We start from the raw sequence: 23,115 nt of genomic DNA on the forward strand, positions 1-23,115 counted from the left end.
CTCTGTTTGCGCGTGCCCACAAAGAAGGCTCTGAGTGCCACCTCTGGCACCTGTGCCATAGGTTCGCCACCACTGATGTAGGGGGAGTCCTAGAGGATGGGTTGATTATCCATTCTAGCCAAACGAAGCCTCCGTGTATAGGAGAAGTGTGCCCCAGATTGTCAGAGGGACCAAAAGCAGAGGAGGCAAGTGCTTTCACGCCCTGCTTGTGGAGTTGCCTGGAAATATTTGGCTGGCCACTGTGGTTAGCAGTATGCTGGACTAAGTAGCTGTGATCGGATACAGCTGTTCTTTGGTTCGTGTGGGGAGGGAATGGAGCTGAGAGCATAGGACTCAAACCCTTGTGCGTTAGTTTCTTGGAGCAAATCTCAAGCTCGGTTTTAGACCTTGGTTTTCATGAGCCAGCGTGATATAGTGGTTACGAGTGGCAGATGTCAGGACCATGCCTGTCAGTGCCTAGATGTCTTGCTGTGTGTGAATTGCAAATGTTTTCCTGTAAATGCTTTCCTGTTTCCCTCTTCCCTTCCTGGCAAACTCCATCTACAAAGCCTATCCTGGCAAAGCACATCTACAAAGAGGTGTGAAAGGTTCCCAGGTTCTTTGAAACTCTGTAGTGCAATTGTTGTAGAAACTGTAGTGGACATTTGGTGTGGGGAGAAACAGGGGGTTAAAGGATATAGGTCCTGGATCTGAGCTCTCTAGCTCAGATCCTGCTTTCTATTGTTACTCTTTGTGTTGCAAGAAATAAACTGCTTCAGGACTTTCCTACGGTCTCTGTTATTTCCACGTTCGAGAGTCTGACAGCAGACTCCAATCCGGAGAACCAGGTTCAATTCCCCGCTCCTCCACCTGAGCGGAGGACTTAAAGCTGGCAAACTAAGCTTGTTTGCCCACTGCTCCACATACAGCCTGCTGGGTGATCTTCGGTCAGGCACAGTTCTCTCAGAACTCTCTCAACTCCATCTATCTCACAAGGTGTCTGTTGTGGGGTGGGGAAAGAGGGTGATTATAAGATTCTTTGAGACTAAATGTAGAGCAGGGGTCTGCAACCTGCGGCTCTCCAGATGTTCATGGACTACAATTCCCATCAGCCCCGGCTGGCAGGGGCTGATGGGAATTGTAGTCCTTGAACATCTGGAGAGCCGCAGGTTGCAGACCCCGGATGTAGAGAAAGAGAGCCAATGTGGCGTAGTGGTTAAGAGCAGCGGACTCTGATCTGGTGAACTGGGTTTGATTCCTCATTCCTCCACATGAAGCCTATTAAGTAACCTTAGACATTCACAGTCGTCTCTGGAAGCCCCAGTGGCCTCAGTAAGTGTCTGTTGTAGGGAGAGGAAGGGAAGGCGATCGGAAGCTGCTTTAAGACTCCTTAAAGATAGAGAAAAGTGAGGTCTTTAAAAAACTCTTCTTCAGCCCCTCCCCCAAAGCTTATCAAATGCATTCTGAGGTAACTGTGTTCCCACCACCCAGAGTAATGGTATGTCTTTCCTGCGTCTCTGGCAGTGACGTAGTGGTTAAGAGCCGATGTACTCTAATCTGGAGAACCGGGTTTGATTCCCCGCTCTGCCACTTGAGCTGTGGAGGCTTATCTAGGGAACTAGATTAGCTTGTGCACTCCTACACATGTCAGCTGGGTGACCTTGGGCTAGTCACAGCTTTTCAGAGCTCTCTCAGCCCCACCCACCGCACTGGGTGTTTGTTGTGGGCAGGGGGGGGGGGGAAGGGAAAGGAGATTGTAAGCCCCTTTGAGTCTCCTTACAGGAGAGAAAGGGGGATATAAATCCAAACTCCTCCTCCTCCTCCTCCTCCTCCTCCTCCTCCTCCTCCTCCTCCTCCTCCTTCTTCTTCTTCTTCTTCTTGTGATGGTACAAAAATTCAGCTTTTTAGGATTGCTGTTATTTTATTACTACTAAAATATGTTTATTCCACCTAATTAGGACCCCCAATGTGGCAAGCATGAAAATATTTGACTGTTAAAACAGCAAAATATATGAAATAATAAAAACACATAAACATATAGCACCAAACTTATAGGGCAGTAATCTTTATTGGGGGTATTTCAGATGAAACCAAAAAGTCTTTGCCTGCTTCTGGAAGATGCTAATAGAGGGAGACAGAAGACTCTCCCTAGTATAGCTCTTGTTTAACTGTTTAGGAGTTAGCTAAAGAGGGAGTAAAGCTCTTGTTTAACTGTTTGCTCATTTCCACCACCCCCCGGCCCCCCCTTTGAGATCAGTGTCCATAGCTCAGTGTTACAGCATGCTACTTTGTGTGCAGATGATCCTTGGCTCAGTCTTTGGCATTTCCCGCTAAACATTTTCAGGTCCCAAAAAGCACCCTCCTCTGCATAAGATACGAAAGATTTGCAGACCCTTCGCAACTAGGGGAACCCATTTTTTGTCAGGCCGCTTCATGGGTCTGCCTTTTACCCTTGAAGGGGCCAAGGTTGTGGTCTCAGAATGTAAAACTTGAACAACATTTGAAAGGCTTTTATTTAAAGGTGGGGAAAGGCTATGAATGTAAAACGGGGAGTTTTGAACAAAACAGGGTACAGAATAAAATATACTGTGCTTTCCCAAAGTCAAGGTGAAAAGAGAAGGGAGGCAGTTGAGTCCCTGGGGTCTGAGTCAAACTGCAGGCCGGTCTTTCTGGATTCTTCTTATGCCTTCTGGGGATACCGAGTGCTTTCGATCGCCCGTGATGTTTTGCCCTGTGGGGTGTTTGGAGCTGATCTGTTACTCTGTCCCAGGGGTCTGCAACCTGCAGCTCTCCAGATGTTCATGGACTGCAAATTCCATCAGCCCCTGGCAGGGGCTGATGGGAATTGTAGTCCATGAACATCTGGAGAGCCGTGGGTTGCAGACCCCTGCTCTATCCCTTCTGTGGCCTTTTTTGTGTTGCATTGTAGCTGGGAAGGGCTAATTTGGGGCTCATTTCTCCCCACCCCACAGGTCTGTCCTGACTGGCCTGCTGCCCCCCAGTTCTGGCACCGCCTACATCTTGGGGAGGGACATCTGCTCAGACATGGACATCATCCGGAAGACCATGGGGATGTGCCCTCAACACAATGTCCTGTTTGACATGTAAGGCTTCCGGGTCAGTCTCTGAATTGGGAGGTGGCGGTAGAGAAGAAGGATGGGGAGAAAATTAAGGGTGTGTGCGCGAGGGTCATCTTTGTGGTGGTGTGATTAATATTGGCATTTCATGTTGGGACATTTCTGTGGCCCAGTAGAACTGGCTGCCCCCAGTTTTTCCTCTCCTAGTTTTCCTTCGGTTACTGACAGAAGCGTACCAGGCGTAAATGGCGCCCGGAGACAAATTGTCTCCAGGACACCCCCTAGGCTCTGCCCCCACTACCCTAGCTCCGCCCCCTGATGCCCCAGGCTCCACCCCCACTGCCCTCAATCCCACCCATGTCCCCATGGGCATGGGCAAGGTCTAGGGTGCCCCCCTAGACTCTCCCTGCCAGCTGGGCTCCCAGCCAGAAGAGACTGCAGTCCTGCCCTCGGAGACCTTCTTTTATAAGCACTGAGGCCAGGGGGTGGGGCTTGGGGAGCAGGAAGGGGTGGGACTTCCTGCTCCCCAAGCCCCACCCCCGGCCTCAGTGCTTATAAAAGAAAGTCTCTGAGGCTGGGACTGCAGTCTCTTCTGTAGCCTGCCTGGAGGGAGGTCAAGAGAAAGAAGAGACTGCAGGCTGCCGGCTGGGAGTCCAGCTGGCAGGGGGGAAGGGAGGGGGAGTCCAGGGTGGGGGTTGAGGGCGCTTGGAGGCAGCAGGAAGTCCTGTTGCCTTGTCGTTTTTTGCGTGCCTGTCTCGGACAAGACAGCAGGACTGCCTGGTCACCTGGGGGGCCGATTTTGTACCCTCCACGTGACCAGAAGAGTGGCGCCTGGGGACAAGGGGTACCCGGGGTGGCGCCCGGGGACAAGGGGTACCCCTTGTCCCTAGGTAGATACGCCACTGGTTACTGAGGAGTAGTGTAGTATTGTGACTAAACTGTGAACCAGAAGACCACTGATTTTAATCGCCTCTCTACTTCTGATTCACTAAAGTTCCTTACTGAGCAAGCTCAGCCCTCTCTGAAATAGTACTGGCCTACTTTCTAGGGTTCTTTTGTCAGGGCTGCACTGGTCTCTTCCAACTTTATGATTCTAAATAAGCAAGACGAGAAGAAATTCATCCAGCTCTGTCTGCTTCCTTTTCCTCAGCCTGACTGTGGAAGAACACATCTGGTTTTATGGACGCCTGAAGGGTCTTTCTGGACAACAGGTCCAGGAGGAGATGCAGCAGATAATACAGGATGTGGGGCTGCCCCACAAGCGATGGGAACAGACTAAGAACCTGTCGGGTGAGTCTGGGGGGGCAGGGATCACCAGGGCAGTGGACACCCTCTCTTAAGGAACCAGACCCCTGTGCTCCCAGAAGTCTGGTTTCATGATTAATGATATGAATCGTGTGCGATCCATCTCCTCTCGCTGGCCAGTGTGGTGTAGTGGTTAATAGCAGGTGCACTCTAATCTGGAGAACCGGGTATGATTCCCTGCTCTGGCACTTGAGCTGGGGAGGCTTATCTGGTGGACCAGATTAGCTAACACATGTCACCTGGGTGATCTTGGGCTAGTCACAGTTCTTTGAAGCTCTCTCAGCCCTGCCCACTTCACAGGGTGTTTGTTGTGAGGGGGGAAGGGAAAGGAGATTGTAAGCCCCTTTGAGTCTCCTTATAGGAGAGAAAGGGGGCGGGGATATACATCCAAACTCTTCTTCATAGCTTGAGCTTCCCAAGCAGTGAAAACCCGGTTTTCAGACCAACCGGTTCAGCCCAGCCTCATCAATCATATCAGCCAACCAGACAGAAAACCTTGGGAGAGTTTTGTCTTTTATTTATTGAAAAATAAATAAATACATACATACATACATACATACATACATACATACATACTTCGCTTTCTTAGACAAGTCATTAGAAAACAAAAGCCATTTGAAAATCAATGCTATGCCAAAAACAAAAGCCAGATTTATCCAAGTGCCCAACACTCCTCAACCGTATTGTAGCAAGGAAAATTTAAAGCGTACCCACTTTCAGGTTATTGTCTTAACACTGCTTTTAGGGATATTTCTAGAATGTTTAGGAATATTGCCAAGTCACGCATTCACCCACAGAACTCTCTTCTGAGAGTTCATCCGGAGAAATCTGATTTGCTTAGACATCAATGCGATTTTCTGGAAAAATGGCAGTCTAAAGTTAAATCTTTCTTAACTTAAACATGTTAATATCGTCTAGATAAGTGCTTGTTTCTTAACTGTTAATGTGATAATTAAACAAGTGCATCTGACATGCGATTAACTTTTCTAAAGCAAAATTATGAGGCCAAATGAAACAAATCAGCCTCTATTAAAAAGTAATAAATCTAATTTTTTCTGTTTCAATTAGCTGTCAAAAGATAAAAGTAAAAACCTATGCAATCAGAGTTTGCCAATAGCTGAATCTGGTATGGGCTCACATGAGAGGAGCCAATTATGCACTGTGAGGTTCCCGCAACTTCAAAAATGTTTTGCCGGGAAGTCTTTTTAGTATTAGTAATTTATTTATCTATAGATATGGTTATTTAATTTTTTTGAAATCTAAAGATCTAAACTTATGCAGGAGTGGGGAGGCCACCACCAATAGAAATAATACAGCAGGACAAGAAGCAGGAAGTAGTCAGCAAAAGGCAGGAGGGTGAAGAGGAAGTGTGCAAAACAGTGCGAGAGAGTGTGGGGGAGGTAAGACTAGATGGGCTGGCTGCCCGCAGATGGAAGAAGTCCAGGGTAAAGCTGTGCTCACTGGCAAATCTGTCCCGCCCTGGCAGCGAACCAAAATTAAAATCGTGCTTTAAGTGGATTTGCTTGCCGTGGAGAGAGTGGAAAGTGAAAGCAGTACTGGAGGAAATATGTCCGTACAAGAAATCTTGCTGCGGTGAACATTTGCCTCTACCATGCAGCAAATGCCTTGTGTGTAATCGGCCAGGGAAACATGCGTGATCAGCTGGAAAATCGATGATATAATCAAAATGCTCCTACACTCTGACTTCACCTAAGGGAGTTTCGTATATACGTGCTGTTGTTTCTGTATAGGTGGGATGCAACGGAAGCTTTCAGTAGCCATTGCCTTTGTGGGCGGCTCAAAGGTGGTGATTCTGGATGAACCCACCGCTGGCGTCGATCCGTACTCTCGCCGAGGCATCTGGGAGCTGCTGTTGAAGTATCGTGCAGGTGAGAGCTTGCTGGCATGGTCTGGACGCAGAATTCACTTGCGGAACTCACTACCCCAGGATGACTGCTATTTCTGATAGCTTTAAAAGAGGATTAGACAATGTTGTGGAGGATAAGTCTGTGACTGGCCATTTCTTGGGATGGCCAAACAAAACGTCCCTATTCAGAGGCGGGTTGCCTTTGAAAGCCAGGTGCTGAAGGGTGACCACAGGAAGCGGGAAGGTTTTTACACTGTGCCCTGCTTGTGGAATACCAAGGGCCGCTTTGGGAAACGAGAAGCCGAACCAGACTGTTTTGATCCTGCAGGGCTCTTTTTATATCTTCATGCGTTTGTCCAAAGCAACATGTCTGCAAGTCTCATAGTCACTAGAGCTGCTCGCAAGCGCTTCTGTCTCCTCCCCCCCCCTTTCAGGCCGCACTGTCATCCTGTCCACCCACTACATGGATGAGGCAGACCTGCTGGGTGACCGCATCGCCATCATCTCGCAGGGCCGGCTCTGCTGCTGTGGCTCCTCCCTCTTCCTCAAGACGAAACTGGGCACGGGCTACTACCTGACCCTTGTGAAGCAAGAAGTTGGTGGGGCTCGTGAGAATTCGAGCATCCCCAACGGCCTCGTGTCCGCCAGTAAAAAGGTAACTGAGCTCTGTAACTTGAGAGGATTCTAAAGCTTCCCCACAGGTAGGCAAGACAGCTGGAGGGGATCGTAGAAACCCCTTACCCCTTTTCCTCAGTCCCCGATTTCTCTCTGCTTCTCTCCTTCAGCGAGTGATTTTCCATTGGGAAGCAGAGCTTGAGCTGCTGAAGGGGAAATGGTGTAAGTGTGCTAGAGAGCTACCATGTAAGAGAGCCAGAGTGGTATTGTGGTTAAGAGCTGCAGACTCTAATCCAGAGCACCGGGTTCGAATCCCCTCTCCTCCACATGAAGCCTGCTGGGTGACCTTGGGCCAGTTATAGTTCTCTCAGAGCTCTCTCAGCCCCACCTGCCTCACAAGGTGCCTTTGGTGGGGGCAGGTGTTTGTAAGCCACTCCTCACAGTAGGGAAAAGACCAACTCTTCTTCTTTTAAGCTGAAATGACGTGGAGTGGAGTAAAAAATGTGACTTGAAATCTCGTATTGCCTATATCCATGGTGGTGAACCTTTGGCACTCCAGATGCTATGGACTACAATTCCCATCAGCCCCTGCCAGTATGGCCAATTGGCCATACTGGTTCGCCACCACGGGTCTATAGTTATCCTGTGTTTGTGTGGAGCTGATTAGTCACTGTCTTGACTCTAGTGTTTTTCAAAACTGGCAGCCAACTTCTGTTCATTTTTATGGTTTCTTTTCTGTTGAAACTGTCCATGTGCTGGCAGGGGCTGATGGGGATTGTAGTCCATAACATCTGGAGTGCCAAAGGTTCGCCACCACTGGCCTATATGAAGGGCTGTATTTCCTAATATAAACCCACGTGTCTGGATTTTAAAAAATAGTGCCATCTTTTTAACAACGCCATCTCATAGTCTGACTGGTATCCATGCAGAATTTAGCTTTTTTTAATAACGGTCTTTTTCTTTAGGGACAGCCGCTTGAGACTCTCTCTTTCATGGCCTTTTCAAGGCCTGGTTATTCCAGAGGGCTTTTTAAATTAAGTTCTAGTGTTGGACTGTTACATATTTTGGTCAGGCTGAGTTGAACGGCTGTCAGCAAGATTTCTGACCTTGTTGCAACCTTTGGCTTGCGTGTTTAACTTGAGATAATGGTTAGAGTGTGCCGTTTCAGTTTTTTAAATGTTTTCAAGGGCTGCTGTGAACTTTTGGGAAGGACAGAATGGAAATAAAAACTAGAAAAGAGAGAGGGAGAGAACTGTTTGAAGTGACCTGAATATTTCCGTTCAGACTGTGTCCTTTTCTTCGTAGGATGATGATAATTCAGAGAGGAGCAGTGATACGGGTCTAGGGAGCGAGCCAAACACAGAATCCGTTGTCTTTGGTAAGTAGATATTGCAAGGGTTGGAATAGGTCTGGAAGGAGAAGGAAGGTATGAAGTCCATATTGCATTTCTCCTTTGATTACAATGAGATTGTTTGAGTGTGTGTGCACACCCAAGTCCCCATTTGTACAAGGTCAATTGCCCCATCAGTGAGAGTTCTGGGGATATCCTTTCCTGCACGTTTGCTCTTCCAAATACGCAGTGTGGACTTTGACTCCTAGGTCTCCCAGATATCAGAATGTCCCAGCCACAGTGCTATAAGATAGGCCTGGTATTGGGTTGCTTGTAGCTGTAATAGTGCTGTCAGTTCTGAGTTGGGAAATTCCTGAAGATTTCAAGGTGGCAACTTGGGGAGGACAAGGTTTGGGAAGGGGGTGGACCTCAGCTGTGCATAATGCCATAGAGTCCACCAGGGGTGTATCTACCAGAGGGACATGGGGGTCACTTGGCTCCGGGCGCCACCCAGTAGATCACGTGGGGGGCGCAAAATCACGCCCTCCCTTGTGCTTAAGCTGGGAGCCTGCACATGTTCCTCTGGCTGGGTCGCAGCAACTTGGCAAGCCACGGGCCCGCCCGCCCCCCCCTCGGAGTAAGGCAGGCATAGCCTCCACTCTGATGGAGGTGGGGGGGCAGCAGCAGTGACTTGGGTAAGGGGGGCGCGGGGGGTGGGGGAGCTGGAGCAGGTGTTGCCCCGGGCACCATTTCCCCCCAGTATGCATCTGGAGTCCACCTTCAAAACAGGAAATCGCTGCGTGCACAGCATGCATGTGAATGGGAAAAAGGAAAACAAATTCCTTTGTAACGACTGCAACTCGTTATACATTTGCTGTGCAGATCCACTTCTGAGTGTCAGATGCTGGAGACAGAGGGAGGGGTAGGTTCCTCAATGGATGTTGTGTTGGAAGGATTCTCAACCTGTTCTTACGGCTGCCCAGAATGTGATGCAGGTCTGTCTGAACTCAACCTCCTCACCTTTTTGGCTTGCATACAGACGTCTTGCAGCTCACAGCTCTGATCAAGGAACTTGTTCCGGGCTCGCGGCTGGTAGAGGATATCGGCCAGGAGGTTCTCTACGTCCTGCCATACAGCGGTGCCAAAGAGGGTGCATTTGAGGGTTTGTTCCGGGAACTGGACAGCCGCCTGGGCGAACTTGGCATCTCCAGCTATGGCATCTCTGATACCAGCTTGGAAGAGGTACCCTGCCAAAGATTTATCTGTCTCTCTCCCTCTGTTGTTGACTTCCACCAGCGAGTGAAGGTTCTTTGGTTCTGTTTGGCATACCCCCAATAACTGCTATTGGCCTTTTCCCCTGTTTTTTGGTGTTATAGGAGCACCAGTGTCATAATGGTTAAGAACAGGTTCATTCTAATCTGGAGGAACCGGGTTTGATTCCCAGCTCTGCCGCCTGAGCTGTGGAGGCTTATCTGGGGAATTCAGATTAGCCTGTACACTCCCACACATGCCAGCTGGGTGACCTTGGGCTAGTCACAGCTTTTCAGAGCTCTCTCAGCCCCACCCACCTCACAGGGTGTTTGTTGTGAGAGGGGAAGGGCAAGGAGATTGTAAGCCCCTTTGAGTGTCCTACAGGAGAGAAAGGGGGGGATATAAATCCAAACTGTTCTTCTTATTATTATTGCTTTTCCTGAATTATTAATTTATTGGATTATATTTTATTAAATTATTGCTGATATGCTTTATTTTACATGTTTTTAACACTCCGACGTTTGGTGTTTGCCACGTGAAAACTCTATTTCGGTGGAAAGGCTGCATGAAAATGCTTAAAATTAAAGATAAATAAAAGAGGTTGCCGTAGCAACAGCTGAGAGCCTCTCCGTATCAAAGCTGTGTGAGGGGCCCCATGGAGGTCATTTGGCTCCCCAGTTGCTGCCATAGCAGGATGCATAGCCCAATAGGGGGTGGGGGGTGGAGCCTGTCGCCCACTCAAGCTCTCCAATCCGCACCTTATTTATATTCAGTAGAAAAGTGGGATGCCAGGTTTCTAAATAAATGCTTTGGAAGTGGATTTGGGCCCGTGTGGAATTGACAGAGGCAGTTAAAGCTTGCTGGCTTTCTGTGGAAATCACAGTGCTGCCAGTTTGTTTCCCCTCCTCACCTAGAATCCATGTTTGTGGTAAAAAAAAGAGAGAGAGAGAAAAGTCTGGAACTTGGGCTGGGTCAGCAGTGATAGGGGAGAGGTTATGGGGAAAGTGTTGAGGACGGAAGGGGTTACACCCGCTCCCTCTGCCCCAAAGCTTCGCTGCTGTTCCCACCTGTCTCTGAACGGCACAAAAATAGCAAGGCCGGGTTCTACAAGACCTGAGGAAGACCTATGGAGGCAGGCCAGAGACAGAAGTGTGTGTGGAGGATAATTCCCCCATTCCCGGCTAGTGAAAGATCACTCACATCAGGGGTAGAGGAAGCGCCATTGCGTTCACATCCTACATGTGAGCTCCCAAAGGCACCTGGTGGGCCACTGCGAGTAGCAGAGAGCTGGACTAGATGGACTTTGGTCTGATCCAGCTGGCTTGTTCTTATGTTCTTATGTTCTTAAGCGGAATCCTGATCAAAACCAGGCGCATTTGGATTCTGGTCTGAACTTTGTTTTATTTCCTTCCCCAGATCTTCTTGAAGGTGGCTGAGGACACTGGTGTGGATGCAGAAGGTAATTCCCAGTGCTCATGACTAGAACTATAAAAAGGGCCTTTTGTGTGTTGCCTTTTTATGTGAGAAAAAACATATTCTATTAAAAAAGAGCAGGTGGACTCTAATCTGGAGAACCAGGTGTGATTTCCCACTCCACATGGACAGCGAACTCTTCTCTGGTGAACTGGATTTGGTTCCCCGCTTCTATGCATGAAGCCTGGTGGGTGACCATGAACTAGTCTGGCTTCTTTGGAACCTCTCATCCCCATTTACCTCACAAGGTGTCTGTTGTGGGGAAAAGAAGAAGAAGAGTTTGGATTTATATCCCTCCTTTCTCTCCTGCAGGAGACTCAAAGGGGTTTACAATCTCCTTGCCCTTCCCCACTCACAACAAACACCCTGTGAGGTGGGTGGGGCTGAGAGAGCTCAAAAAAGCTGTGACTAGCCCAAGGTCACCCAGCTGGCGTGTGTGGGAGTGTACAGGCTAATCTGAATTCCCCAGAGAAGCCTCCACAGCTCAGGTGGCAGAGCTGGGAATCAAATCCGGTTCCTCCAGATTAGATACACGAGCTCTTAACCTCCTACGCCACTTCTGCGTAGGGAAGGGATCTTGTAAGCTCCCTTGAGACTCCTTACAAGAGAGAAAGATGGGGTATAAATCCAAAATCAACTTCATATACCACCTAGACTGTCTGTCTCTCGTGGCCCCTCTTCTGCTGAAACCTGCTAAATTTGGCTCAGTAATTGTGGAGATCTGGATTGAAGCCCCCCCCACTCAGCTGATTGGCTCCTTTTCTCAGCCTTACCCCAGAGAGCTGTTTGTTTATGTGAGTGTAATATGAAATAACTCATTCTGCATATTACCTAGAGGATCTCAACAGGAGAGAGAGAGAATGTGAAAAATGATAAGACTGAAAGAATTTTTAATGTAGCTAAAAAGGTCAAGGGTGCTCCTAATTCAGTTTTTTTTTTAAATTGCCCCTTTGCCAATTAGTTAATGCCTCAGACCAATTTTAAAATGGTGTATGTAACACCTCACCGCTACAGCCATCATAAAGATCTAAAGAAGGCTTTTGCCCCGGAAAATGGCCGGAATAATAGAGGAGTTTGGATTTATATTCTGCCTTTCTCTCCTGTAAGGTGGCTTCTAAACTCCTTTTCCCTTCCTCTCTCCACAACTGGCACTTTGTGAGGTAGGTGGGGCTGAGAAATTTCCGAAGAACTGTGACTAGCCCAAGGTCACCCAGGAGGCTTCATGTGGAGGAGCAGGGAAACAAATTCAGTTTACCAGATAAAGAGTCCGCCACTCATGTGTAGAAGTGAGGAATCGAACTCGGTTCTCCAGATTAAAGTCCACCTGCTCCTAACCACTATACCACAATGGCTCTCCTACGGGTGCGCTTGAGCAGTACTGGAGGCAGACCAATGTAACCAGTACATCCGTCATGTGCTCTCTCTTTCATTTTTATCCTGATGTTCCTCAGAGAAACTTTGGCAGTTTCCACACATGCAGGCTTGTGGGCTTGCATCGGCATGATTGATGCGGATGCAAGCCCTGGAGCCGTTCGCACGAACGGCCCCATAGGCTGCGCGGCTGGCGGAGCACGCTCCGCACAGCCCCCCCGAACAGCTGCCTATCTTTTCCCTGCCTTTCATCACTGAGGAGGGAAGGGTACACGCCCCCTGGCCAGAGCAACGGCTGAAGCAACGGAGGCAAGGAGGTGTGTCCCCTTCCCTCCTCAGAGCAACAAAAGGCAGGGAAAAGGTAGGCAGCTGTTCGGGAGCGCCACGGGAATACGCCGGCTTCCACCCACTGCTGTTCTCTCGGCAACGGGTGGCAACCGGTGTGTTCAAAAAAACTCGCCCCACGAGCAAGTTTTGGAAGCGGTGTCTTTGCGCCACTTCAGGGGAGCCAGGACGGCGCTGCTGCAATGCAGCAGCACCTCCTGTGCAAACAGTGCCCCAGGGACTGTTTTTTTCCTGTCCCTGGAGCGCTGTTGTTTCCCCATGCGGAAGCCACCTTTGTGAGGTATACATGGTTCTCAGTCCCTCCATTTTTACCCATACAACCATCTTGTGAGGTAGGTGAGATTGAGAGGCAAAGAGATCGAGAGAGAGAAGCCACCTTTGTGAGGTATGGCTGGCTCAGTATCACCTAGGTAACATATTGTAAATTCAAGCCCAGATTTCAGCAACCCAAGTCCAATATTGTGCACCCAAAATATGGAAGATTTGAGAAGGCTTGAGATCTACTTTTCACCCTTGTTCTGGTGGTTTGGGGACTATTTTTATCAATGGGACCCACCACCACTCTCCCCACCCCTCCCCAAGGGCTGTCACATTTACCCACTGGCTAATTACCCACTGCCGGCATTCCCCAGCCTTGTCCTGCTCTGGCGCAAAAAGCCGAGGGGCAAGAGGAGGTTCAAGAAAACTTGCAATGACACCCCTTCTCTCTTGGTGCGCCACAAACAGGAAGCATGTTGGGACCAGAGCAGAGGTGGGATCCAGCAGGTTCTCACAGGTTCCCGAGAGTAGGTTATTAATTATTTGTGTGTGCCAAGAGGAGGTTACTAATTGGTGATTTTGCCACGTGATTTTTGCCTTAGTTACGCCCCTCCTCTCAGCAGTAGCGCGCAGAACTTGAAGCAGTCTAGCAGGAGGTGCACCGGTGTGCGTGGCAGCCTGCGCCTGCGTGCATTTGTTTCCCGTCCAAGGACCGGCGCAGCGGCTGTGTCCTTGCCACAGCCCCGCCCAGGAATGCCCGGCCACGCCCCCATCGTGCCCCGCCCAGCCCCATTGGCGCTACGCCACAGTTTGAATCCCACCACCATGGGAACCTGTTACTAAAATGTTTGCATCCCACCACTGGACCAGAGCACTGGTGGGCAGTTGTCGATTAGATGACTTTTGCCATACTCCAGGTTACAGGCCTTTCTGAAAACAAATTATAGCATGAAAATCCTCACATCTCACAACATGAGGAATTCCAGTCTACCGACTACTGCATCCATTTCGTAGACCAGGAATTACTTGTTATTTTCCAGTTTCAAACCCATTTGTGTTTGCTTTCTTGTTTCTGACTTGACTAGAGGGTGCTGCTGTAGCAATGGGAGCCAACCCCCTTTTTGGGAATTGGGGCCAGGGGAGTTGGGCTCATACCGAGAGGAAACCCATGGAATTTCTGAGTGCTATGAGTTCTACTATCATCCAGCCAGGCATTGGCCTGTCGATTCCTATTGACTTTCTGCAGTTCACCGCACTAGCACTCGAGCATATGCCTCTAGCCCAGTGATGGCGAACCTTTTCGAGACCGAGTGTCCAAATTGGAACCCAAAACCCACTTATTTATCGCAAAGTGCCAGCATGGCAATTTAACCTGAATACTGAGGTTTTAGTTTAGAAAAAGCGGTTGGCTCTGAGGTGTGCGTTACTCAGGAGTAAGTTTGGTGGTAGTCGGTGGCTTTGCTTTGAAGCAACTGTGCAACTCTTCCAATGGTGAATCATGACCCTAGCAGGGTTTACTCAGAAGCAAGCCCCATTGCCAGCAATCAAGCTTACTCCCAGGTAAAGGATTGCGCTTTAGTTCTTCGCATGAAAATCAGTGGGGTTTAACAGCGCTTAACAGGGTTACCTACACTGCTTCCCCAAAACTAGGTCTCAGGTTTAATGCTAATAATCGAGCCACCCTAGATGCGTGGGGGGGGGGGGCACTCTGTTTGCGTGTGCCCACAGAGAGGGCTCTGAGTGCCACCTCTGGCACCCGTGCCATAGGTTCGCCATCACTTCTCTAGCCGTTCCATTGGCAACACATATTCTGTTCCCTCTATGCAGGTGCTGCTGAGACTACTCAGAGTTTCTGTACGTCCACGCCGGCCTCTGCTTACACCCTGAGGACCCTCAATGAGGACACAGAAATGGGTGATACTGAACCGGGTAAGCCAGGTTGGGTTGGGGGCTGTCGGGCTGGGGTGGTTTTCTTGCCCTGACATTCTGTATGAACTGGCCACTCCTGCCGTAGCCCTCTCTGAGCTGTGGAGGCTTATCTGGGGAATTCAGATTAGCCTTCGCACTCCCACACATGCCAGCTGGGTGACCATGGGCTAGTCACAGCTCCTCAGAGCTCTCTCAGCCCTACCTACCTCACAGGGTGTTTGTTGTGAGGGGGGAAGGGCAAGGAGATTGTAAGCCCCTTTGAGTCTCCTGCAGGAGAGAAAGGGGGGATATAAATCCAAACTCTTCTTCTTCTTTCTGGTAAGCTGCACTCACAAGCACTGAGACCAACATGCCACATCTTTAACGTAGCCAAGGTTTATTCTAGGAGATGTCTCAGACCTCCTCATCCAACAGAAAAGGAACAGAATAACAACTTGAAAAAAGTAAAATGCACATACGCCAAGCGTGGGACAAGGCGCCAGCAAACGCAAACAAACCCGCCAGACACTGATAAACGTTCCTGCCCTTTTTTAACCCCTCAGAGTTTTTATTAATGTCATCAACAGTCAGGCCAAGCAGAGTTAGCCCCTGATTACCATTCTCAGCAACCCTTGTTTAAACAAGAAAATTACTAAGTTTTCACCCTTTAGTTCACAGGAATCACTTCAACGTATAAAGACAGTTCCTTCATAGCATGCTCAAGGGCTCAAGTCTCAAATTAGAGATGGCAGCATCGGTTTATCCAGCCTTCAGGCATGTAGGACTGGCTTCCCTCAGGGTTCAGGGAGAGAGAAGAGTGAGAGAGAGTTTTGGATTTATATCCCCCCTTTCTCTCCTGCAGGAGACTCAAAGGGGCTTACAATCTCCTTGCCCTTCCCCCCTCACAACAAACACCCTGTGAGGTAGGTGGGGCTGAGAGAGCTCCGAGAAGCTGTGACTAGCCCAACGTCACCCAGCTGGCGTGTGTGGGAGTGTACAGGCTAATCTGAATTCCCCAGATAAACCTCCACAGCTCAGGCGGCAGAGCTGGGAATCAAACCTGGTTCCTCCAGATTAGATACACGAGCTCTTAACCTCCTACGCCACTGCTGCTCTTTCAAAGGGCACGCCAGCCTGGTTTCTGGCCTCAGGGGGGCCACCCCGGCCTGTGTAAAAGCGTCACATAGAAACAGCACTGGAAGGGACCTCAAGAGCTTTTGTCTGTCTGTGTTTGATTCTGTCAGATCCCCAATGATTGAAACACCACCTTGCAGAGAACAGAGGTTTATTCACCCTGAGGACAGCTTGGAAAAGCCAGAATTGACTTTTTCCCGCGCACACAGCAATAATATTTGTTGAGGGTTACGCTCCCCCCATGTGAACAGTACAAGAAAATATGTAGACAGTATGATAAGAGCAGTAGTCCATTGAAGCTGGCCTTGACTAGCACCTGGTGGTAGAAACAATTAGTCTCACACAGTACACCCATGATATATCATCCCATCCCTCCAAAACCCAGAAAACTGAAGCAGCCCCCAGCTCCCACTAGGCATCCTGACAGATTCCCACGCTCCCCACTGCTTACCTTTTTTCAGTAGTCAAAGGAGACCCGCTTCTCTGTACGTTGCCGATGGGAAAACTGGTTGCGTCCAAACCACGGTTAGTTGAATCATGGCTGTGGTTTTATGTGATGTCTGATCTGTCGGAACTGAGTTGTGGAATAAATTGCATACTGTTTATCAGAATCTAGATCCAAGGCTAGTAGCACCTTAAAGACCAATGAGATTTTTGGGCCATGAGCTTTCGAGAGTGACCTCTGATGTGAAGGGAACTCTGACTCTCGAAAGGTCATACCACTCCTTGAGATTTTTGTTGGTCTCTTGGGTTCTATGGGACTCAAATCTTAACTGTTCACCCACAGGCGAGCAGGTTACCAGTTGAAATGATCAGACCCTGTTTGTTCAGGGTTAAAAGGTTGGAAGTCTGCAGCGGATTAGACGGGTGGGGGAGGATCGTATGGGCAGCCCTGAAAGCCAGCGGAATGGACTTCTGTCCTAACCTCTCTTCTCTCTCTTTCTTCCTCCTCCTTTTCTGCTAAGCCAAAGGACGCAAGAAAGGTAAACGGTTCGGGATGGGATAATCCCTTGTGCCAAAACGGACTCAGCATCCTTTGCATGCAGGGCTGCAGGGATGCTTTCACAACTGGTAGTGCACTGTGAATGAAAAGGATCCTGATTCACATATTGCGCTGTTTTTATTTATTTTTATTCATTTGTCAGTGAACTTGTTTCCCGCGCATCACCCAAGTCCCTGGGCGAGGTAGTTATAAATCACATAAAACAATCTTAAAATCATCCACCATAACCCTCCTAAAAATACATAATTATCTTTCCCCCATTATGTCCCGTCCAACACATGTCAAAAATTGGGCTGGGGCTGTTAACAGTAGAGTGCCAGTGATAGGTATCAAAACTCAGAAGAGGAAAACGAAAGGTGAGGGGGAGAAAAGGAAAGCACGGAAACTGGATGAACTACCTCCAGAAAAACACTCGCCCAAAACAGGGAAGTACAACAAACTGATTTATAGCACAAATGACAAGTCTAAATGCATTAATAGTTTTGTAAATACATTCTTATACATGAATAGAATAGCACTGGAATCAAGTTCATTCATAAATCCCACAGATAGGAGACCATTCATGAGTAAAGACAATGTTTCAAAAGTCAGTTTGTGATGGTGTAGGTAAATCACGTAGGCATGTGGGAGCCGGTCGCTTACCAACCGCCAGAAGAAGAACGTAAATTAGACGTGTTGGAGAAGACAAGCCCTTTCCAAAGCGCTGGAAGAATGTTGGATTCAATAGCAAAGAACGCTGAATAAACTTTGCAATCACTTTTGCATCACCTTTGCAGAACGCAGGCGCGCTGTAGAGCGTTTTCGAAAGAATAATCTTCCTCGGTGTATATATTCTTTTGCGTTCATACTGTTATGATTAGTCATCAAAGTGGCTATACTTGGCCAGTTTTCATACAGAATCATTCACATGGTGTTCCTACTAGGATTTCCTACAGCTTGGAAAGCGGGAGAGATTTCCTTGCTGATCTGATCTGATCTGTCTCTTGCTGCTAACTTTCTTTCCAGAATACATAGCTGAGAGGTGCCAAAGAACACGCCAACCCAGAGATCCCAGCCCTTTTCTCCAGTTACTGTCCAGTTACTGTGTCTGGCTTTTTGTCAACATCTTAGGCACCAGGACCCTGTGGCAGCTTGAGATCTTTTGCTGCTGGAGGCTGTGGCCCCTCCTTTTGCGAGCCAGAGGAGATGGCCAAAGTCTTGTGAGAAGAAGGAATCCTTCCAGGTGCGCATGGCTTGCCATGCTGTTTTTAAAGAGGACACATCAAGAAAGCTTTGGAAGCTTTCCAGAGTCTTGCAAGATTCTTTAGGCTCACAAGAGTTTGACTGCCATTTTGGGTTTTTTTGCCACTGGTGCTGGTTTTTGAAGACGTCAGGACAGGGGTGTCCAACTCTGGTGCTTCAGATGTTCATGGACTACAATTCCCATCAGCCCCTGCCACCATGGCCAGTTGGCATTATATCTTCCTTTGGAGCACAGGTGTCAAACTCGCGGCCCTCCAGATGATATGGACTACAATTCCCATCATCCCCTGCCATCACAATGCTGGCAGGGGATGATGGGAACTGTAGTCCAGAACATCTGGAGGGCCATGAGTTTGACACCTATGCTTTGGAGGTTTTTAAACAGGCTGGATGGCCGACTATCAGAGGTGCTTTGATTGTCTGGTCCTACATGGCAGAGCGTTGAACTTGATGACCTTTGTGGTCTCTTCCAACTCTATGATTCTATGACTTGGCTTTCATCCTTTTATTTTCAAATCAAGGTTCTGGTCCTCATGGCTGGATGGCAAACTATAAAACCCCATGGGTAGACTGGGCAGAATGCAGGCGAGGAAATGAAAGGTTTCTCTTCAGAATGTAGCCTGGATACATTCTAAAGCTACAAAATGAACCCTTCCAAAAGGAGCAGGAGGTGGGGTGATTTCTGAGAGCCAATAACGGTTATAAGATGGTAAATTCCTTTGCAAGTTGGAAGGAGCCAAGTAACTCCCAGACAGTTATAGCATTTTCTGTTCTTTCACCAGCTGATGAACCGACGGAGACAGATCTCTTGCGTGGCACGAATGTCCAGGACTCCTGCCGCCTGACAGGCTGGGCGTTGACATACCAGCAGTTGTGTGCCCTCTTCACCAAGAGGTTCCTGTACGCCCGCCGTAGTACCAGAGGATTCTTTGCACAAGTACAAGACCCCCTTTCTCTACCTAAAGAGTGGGGCGGGAGGAGATGGCTGGGTTCCTGTTCCTGACCCTTTCCGGGTTCCCCTTCCAGATAGTTCTTCCTGCTGTCTTCGTCTGCATCGCCCTGCTCTTCAGCCTGATCGTCCCGCCCTTTGGCAAGTACCCGCCATTGCCTCTCACACCCCGGATGTATGGGGCCCAAACGATCTTTTTCAGGTATCCGTTTGCTCTCTTCCTGCAGAAGGGTGGGCAGCTAGCACGCTGGTAATAGTCAGGCCGACTGGCAGTTTGGCGCCTCTTGGGACTTTTGGTGGTGCTTGGAAGAGCTCAGTGCTATCCTGATGTTTTAATTCTTGCATAAATTCCAGTGGATCATCCTGGCCACTGAGTTATGCCCCTGTTTGTACTCAGTCTGGGCAGTCTTTTTGCAGCAGCCGAGTACATGATCTACAGCAGAGGTCTTCAAACTATGGCCCTCCAGATGTTCAGGAACTACAGTTCCCATCAGCCTCTGCCAGCATGGCCAAGTAGCAGGGCTGATGGGAATTGTAGTTCCTGAACATCTGGAGGGCCATAGTTTGAAGACCTCTGATCTACAGTTTCATCAGCTTCCTTGCACAATCTGCACTTTGCATCATCTTAGTATTTTTGTTGTTGTTGGTTGCCAGGAAAGGTACCACTCTGAGGATCCCTGCTCTAAAAACTATAACTGATTGTTTTCTCCACTCCCTACCTAGTGATGACTCTTCAGGGGATGCAAACTCTGCCCGACTTCTGGAAGCCCTTCTAGAAGACCCTGGCTTTGGCACTGGGTGCAAGAGAGATTCTTCAGAGCTGTGAGTAACCCCTGAGTTTTCCTGCAATGTTTAGGCATGTTGTTTCTGAATTAGTGTTGGATATGTGCCTTGTTCACTGATGTGGGCATGATGTGTAATTTTGGAGGCCGCAAGCTTAGAGCAAGCAGTGCCTCACACAAAATGGTGGTGGGCAGCTCAGAAGGTTGAATGATTCATTCCAGAAGTTTATGGAATGATCCCGTCTTCCTTGATGGTAAGGTGCCATAGAGTATTCTGTTCCTTGGAGGAGGCTGATGGGAAGGTCAGAGTGGTGAGTCATGCAGAGATATGGCTAGCAGCCTCTGTAGGTTTTTGATCTGGCTCCCAGGGGGCCTTTTGTTATTTAGTTTGTTTCTCATGGTAAATCAGTGTGTGCACCTGCTATCAGAGGAATAACTGGGCCAAACTGGGCCTGGTGCGCAGTGTGTTTTTTCCAACCCCCCGCGGCCCCCGCAGCACCCCCCCCCCATGGTGTCCCCCACGGCACCCCCCACCCCCTTCCCACACTTACCTTAGTTCCTTTTTCTTTTCTAGTACTTTTTCAGGCTGAAAAAAGCGGCCTCTTCACAGTTCAGGCTAAAAACTGCCTGAGGAACTATACTTCCCAGGAGACCTTGTGAATCCCAATGTCTCCTGGGAACTGTAGTTCCTTAGGCAGTTTTTAGCCTGAACTGTAAATAGGCTGCTTTTTTCAGCCTGAAAAAGTACTAGAAAAAGAAAAGGAACTAAGGTAAATCTGGAAAGGGAGCGGGGGCGAGAGCATGAGGGCATAAAGAAAGGGGGAGGGGCCAGGGGTGATTTTCCGCCCTCCAGGCATGCGCCCAGTGCACAACGCACCTCCCGTCCCCTTGCCGCTCTGCCACTGCCTGCTACCTGATGTCATATTGATGGTGCCCTCAAATCCTGACCCCAAGGCCTTGTTTTTCTTCCGCCCCGCTTGCCTTGAGGGTGTCAGGCAGAAGCCGTGCTCACAGCTGGCCTTGCATGCTCAGAACTTTGTGATCCCGGAAGTGCCTCGGTCTGTGGTGGAAGTTTTTGAGAACAGCAACTGGACTCTGGCAGACCCGTCTCCAGGATGTGTGTGCAGTTCCCAGACGGCGCGGAAGATGCTCCCAGATTGCCCCGAAGCAGCCGGAGGGCTGCCACCTCCTCAGGTAAACTGCAAGCTTTTCCTGTGTTTTTAAATCAGCATTGGTGGGGGAGAGGAATAGAGGACAAGGTCATGCAAGGTGTCCTGAGCTTGTGCCTTTCCACCCTTCCTACCTTGGCCATTTATTATATTATATTATATTATATTATATTATATTATATTATATTATATTATATTATATTATATTATATTATATTATATTATATTATATTATATTATATTATTATAAGGGCCTTTGTCCCTTGAGGAACTTAGGCTGCTTACAATGTAGAAATGATTATAAAAACTATAATGAAACAATGATATGAAATTCTGGATATGTGAAGCTATGGAGTTACTGGACGTTTAAAATGTTTTAATTAAGATGTTTTTGATGATTTTATTGGGGCTGTTGATTATTGATAAGGTGGATTAAACTGTACACCGCCCAGAGCCCTCAGGGGATGGGGCGGTATATTAAATTGAAACAGTAAATAAACAAACAAACAAGCAAATAAATAAATAAATAAATAAAAATTTTGAGTAGCAAGCTTTTATAGCCATAGACAACAGTACAACAATAATAAGAAACAGATTAAAAAAACAGGAAATAAATGTTAAGTCGAAGGAAATCTACTGGCATTTAGTAATTTCCAGGAGAAAGTCTGCCACTATCATACAGAGAGAAGGATCAGGATTGTCCAACAAGTAGTGTAATCTAAATAAATCAGGGAGATCGGGTAAATGTAAAGGAGTAAGATTCACATACTTGGATCGGATTTCCTTGAATCTGAAACAGTGTAGTAATTGGTGGGACAGAGATTCAACTGAGCCATCGTTACATGGGCACAATCTTTTAGCCTTTTCTTGCTTGTTAAATCTGCCATGTAACAAGGCAGAAGGCATAACATTAAATCTGGCGAGCATTATGGCTCTCCTTTGAGCAGGGTTTATTAAGCAATACAGGTAGTGCCAAGTGGCCCCGTTTAAATGGGAGAGAAAAATACAGGGGGGAGCACGTTTTCTTGGCTGCGGTGATTAGGGTAGAGAACTCTCTATCCAATAGTTGACCTTTTAATTTTCTATAAGCTTCTGAATAGGACAAAGGGCAAAGTGAATCCACTGACAGTCCAATAGAAGCCATTAAATAAATATGAACAGAACAACCATTATAAAAACACATAAGAGGCCACCATGGTATAGCTGTGAAGCAGGTGGACTCTAATCTGAAGAGTGGCAGACTCTTATCTGGTGAACTGGATTTGTTTCCCCACTCTGACATTCCTGCTGGGTGACCTTGACTAACCCCTGTTCATTCAGAACAGGGGTGTCCAACTCTGGCACTTCAGATGTTCATGGACTACAGTTCCCATCAGCTGCTGCCGGCATGGCTAATTGACCATGCCAGCAGGGGCTGATGGGAAATGTAGTCCATGAACATCTGAAGCACCGGAGTTGGACACCCCTGATTCAGAACATTCTCAACCCCACCTGCCTCATATGCTGTGGGGAGAGGAAGGGAAAGGAGATTGTAAGCCCCTTTGAGTCTCCTTACAGAAGAGACAGGTGGGATATAAATCCAAATTCTTCTTCGTCTTCATTTGAAAACTCTAATTAGGGCTGCCAATAAAGAAAAGCAAAATCAGTCAAATGCAGTTCTAAATAGAAGTGTCTTGAACTGCCTCCTGATAATTGGCAGTTAGGAGGCCAGGTACACCACTCTGGGGAAACTGTTTCATAATCCTGGGGCTGTCACCAAAAAGGCCCTGTCTCATGTGCCCACCAGACCATCTTCTAGGACTGGTGGAAAGTCTGGAGGGCCTCTCCCTGCGATTGTAATTCCAAGGCAGGAATGTATAGGAGAAGATAGTCCTCCAGCTATCCCAGACCCAAGCCTTGGAGTGCTATTGTGGTGCTTTTATAGTCTCCCTTTGGTGACGACTGCACCTCCCTGTTCCAGGTACAGACTGCCACCGGTGACATCCTGCAGAACCTCACAGGAAGGAACATTTCGGATTACCTGGTGGCATTACAGCAGGAGAATCATTAAATAAGGG

The 23,115-nt window shown here is 48.2% G+C and overlaps 1 protein-coding gene across 1 annotated transcript in view; it reads left to right on the forward strand.

Moving 5' to 3' along the window:
• ABCA7 (ATP binding cassette subfamily A member 7) overlaps positions 1-23,115 on the forward strand; it is a 91,584-nt gene that overhangs the window by 37,017 nt on the left and 31,452 nt on the right. Inside the window, 14 exon segments of the mRNA XM_048497788.1 lie at positions 2,952-3,083; positions 4,207-4,346; positions 6,113-6,250; positions 6,663-6,883; positions 8,149-8,221; positions 9,213-9,415; positions 10,841-10,883; positions 14,699-14,800; positions 16,879-16,896; positions 18,941-19,095; positions 19,185-19,309; positions 19,831-19,929; positions 20,885-21,083; positions 23,019-23,092. Of these exon segments, the coding sequence (XP_048353745.1) occupies positions 2,952-3,083; positions 4,207-4,346; positions 6,113-6,250; positions 6,663-6,883; positions 8,149-8,221; positions 9,213-9,415; positions 10,841-10,883; positions 14,699-14,800; positions 16,879-16,896; positions 18,941-19,095; positions 19,185-19,309; positions 19,831-19,929; positions 20,885-21,083; positions 23,019-23,092 (1,722 nt within the window).

The sequence above is a fragment of the Sphaerodactylus townsendi genome, linkage group LG05 (genome assembly GCF_021028975.2).
Source record: "Sphaerodactylus townsendi isolate TG3544 linkage group LG05, MPM_Stown_v2.3, whole genome shotgun sequence".
NCBI lineage: Eukaryota > Metazoa > Chordata > Lepidosauria > Squamata > Sphaerodactylidae > Sphaerodactylus > Sphaerodactylus townsendi.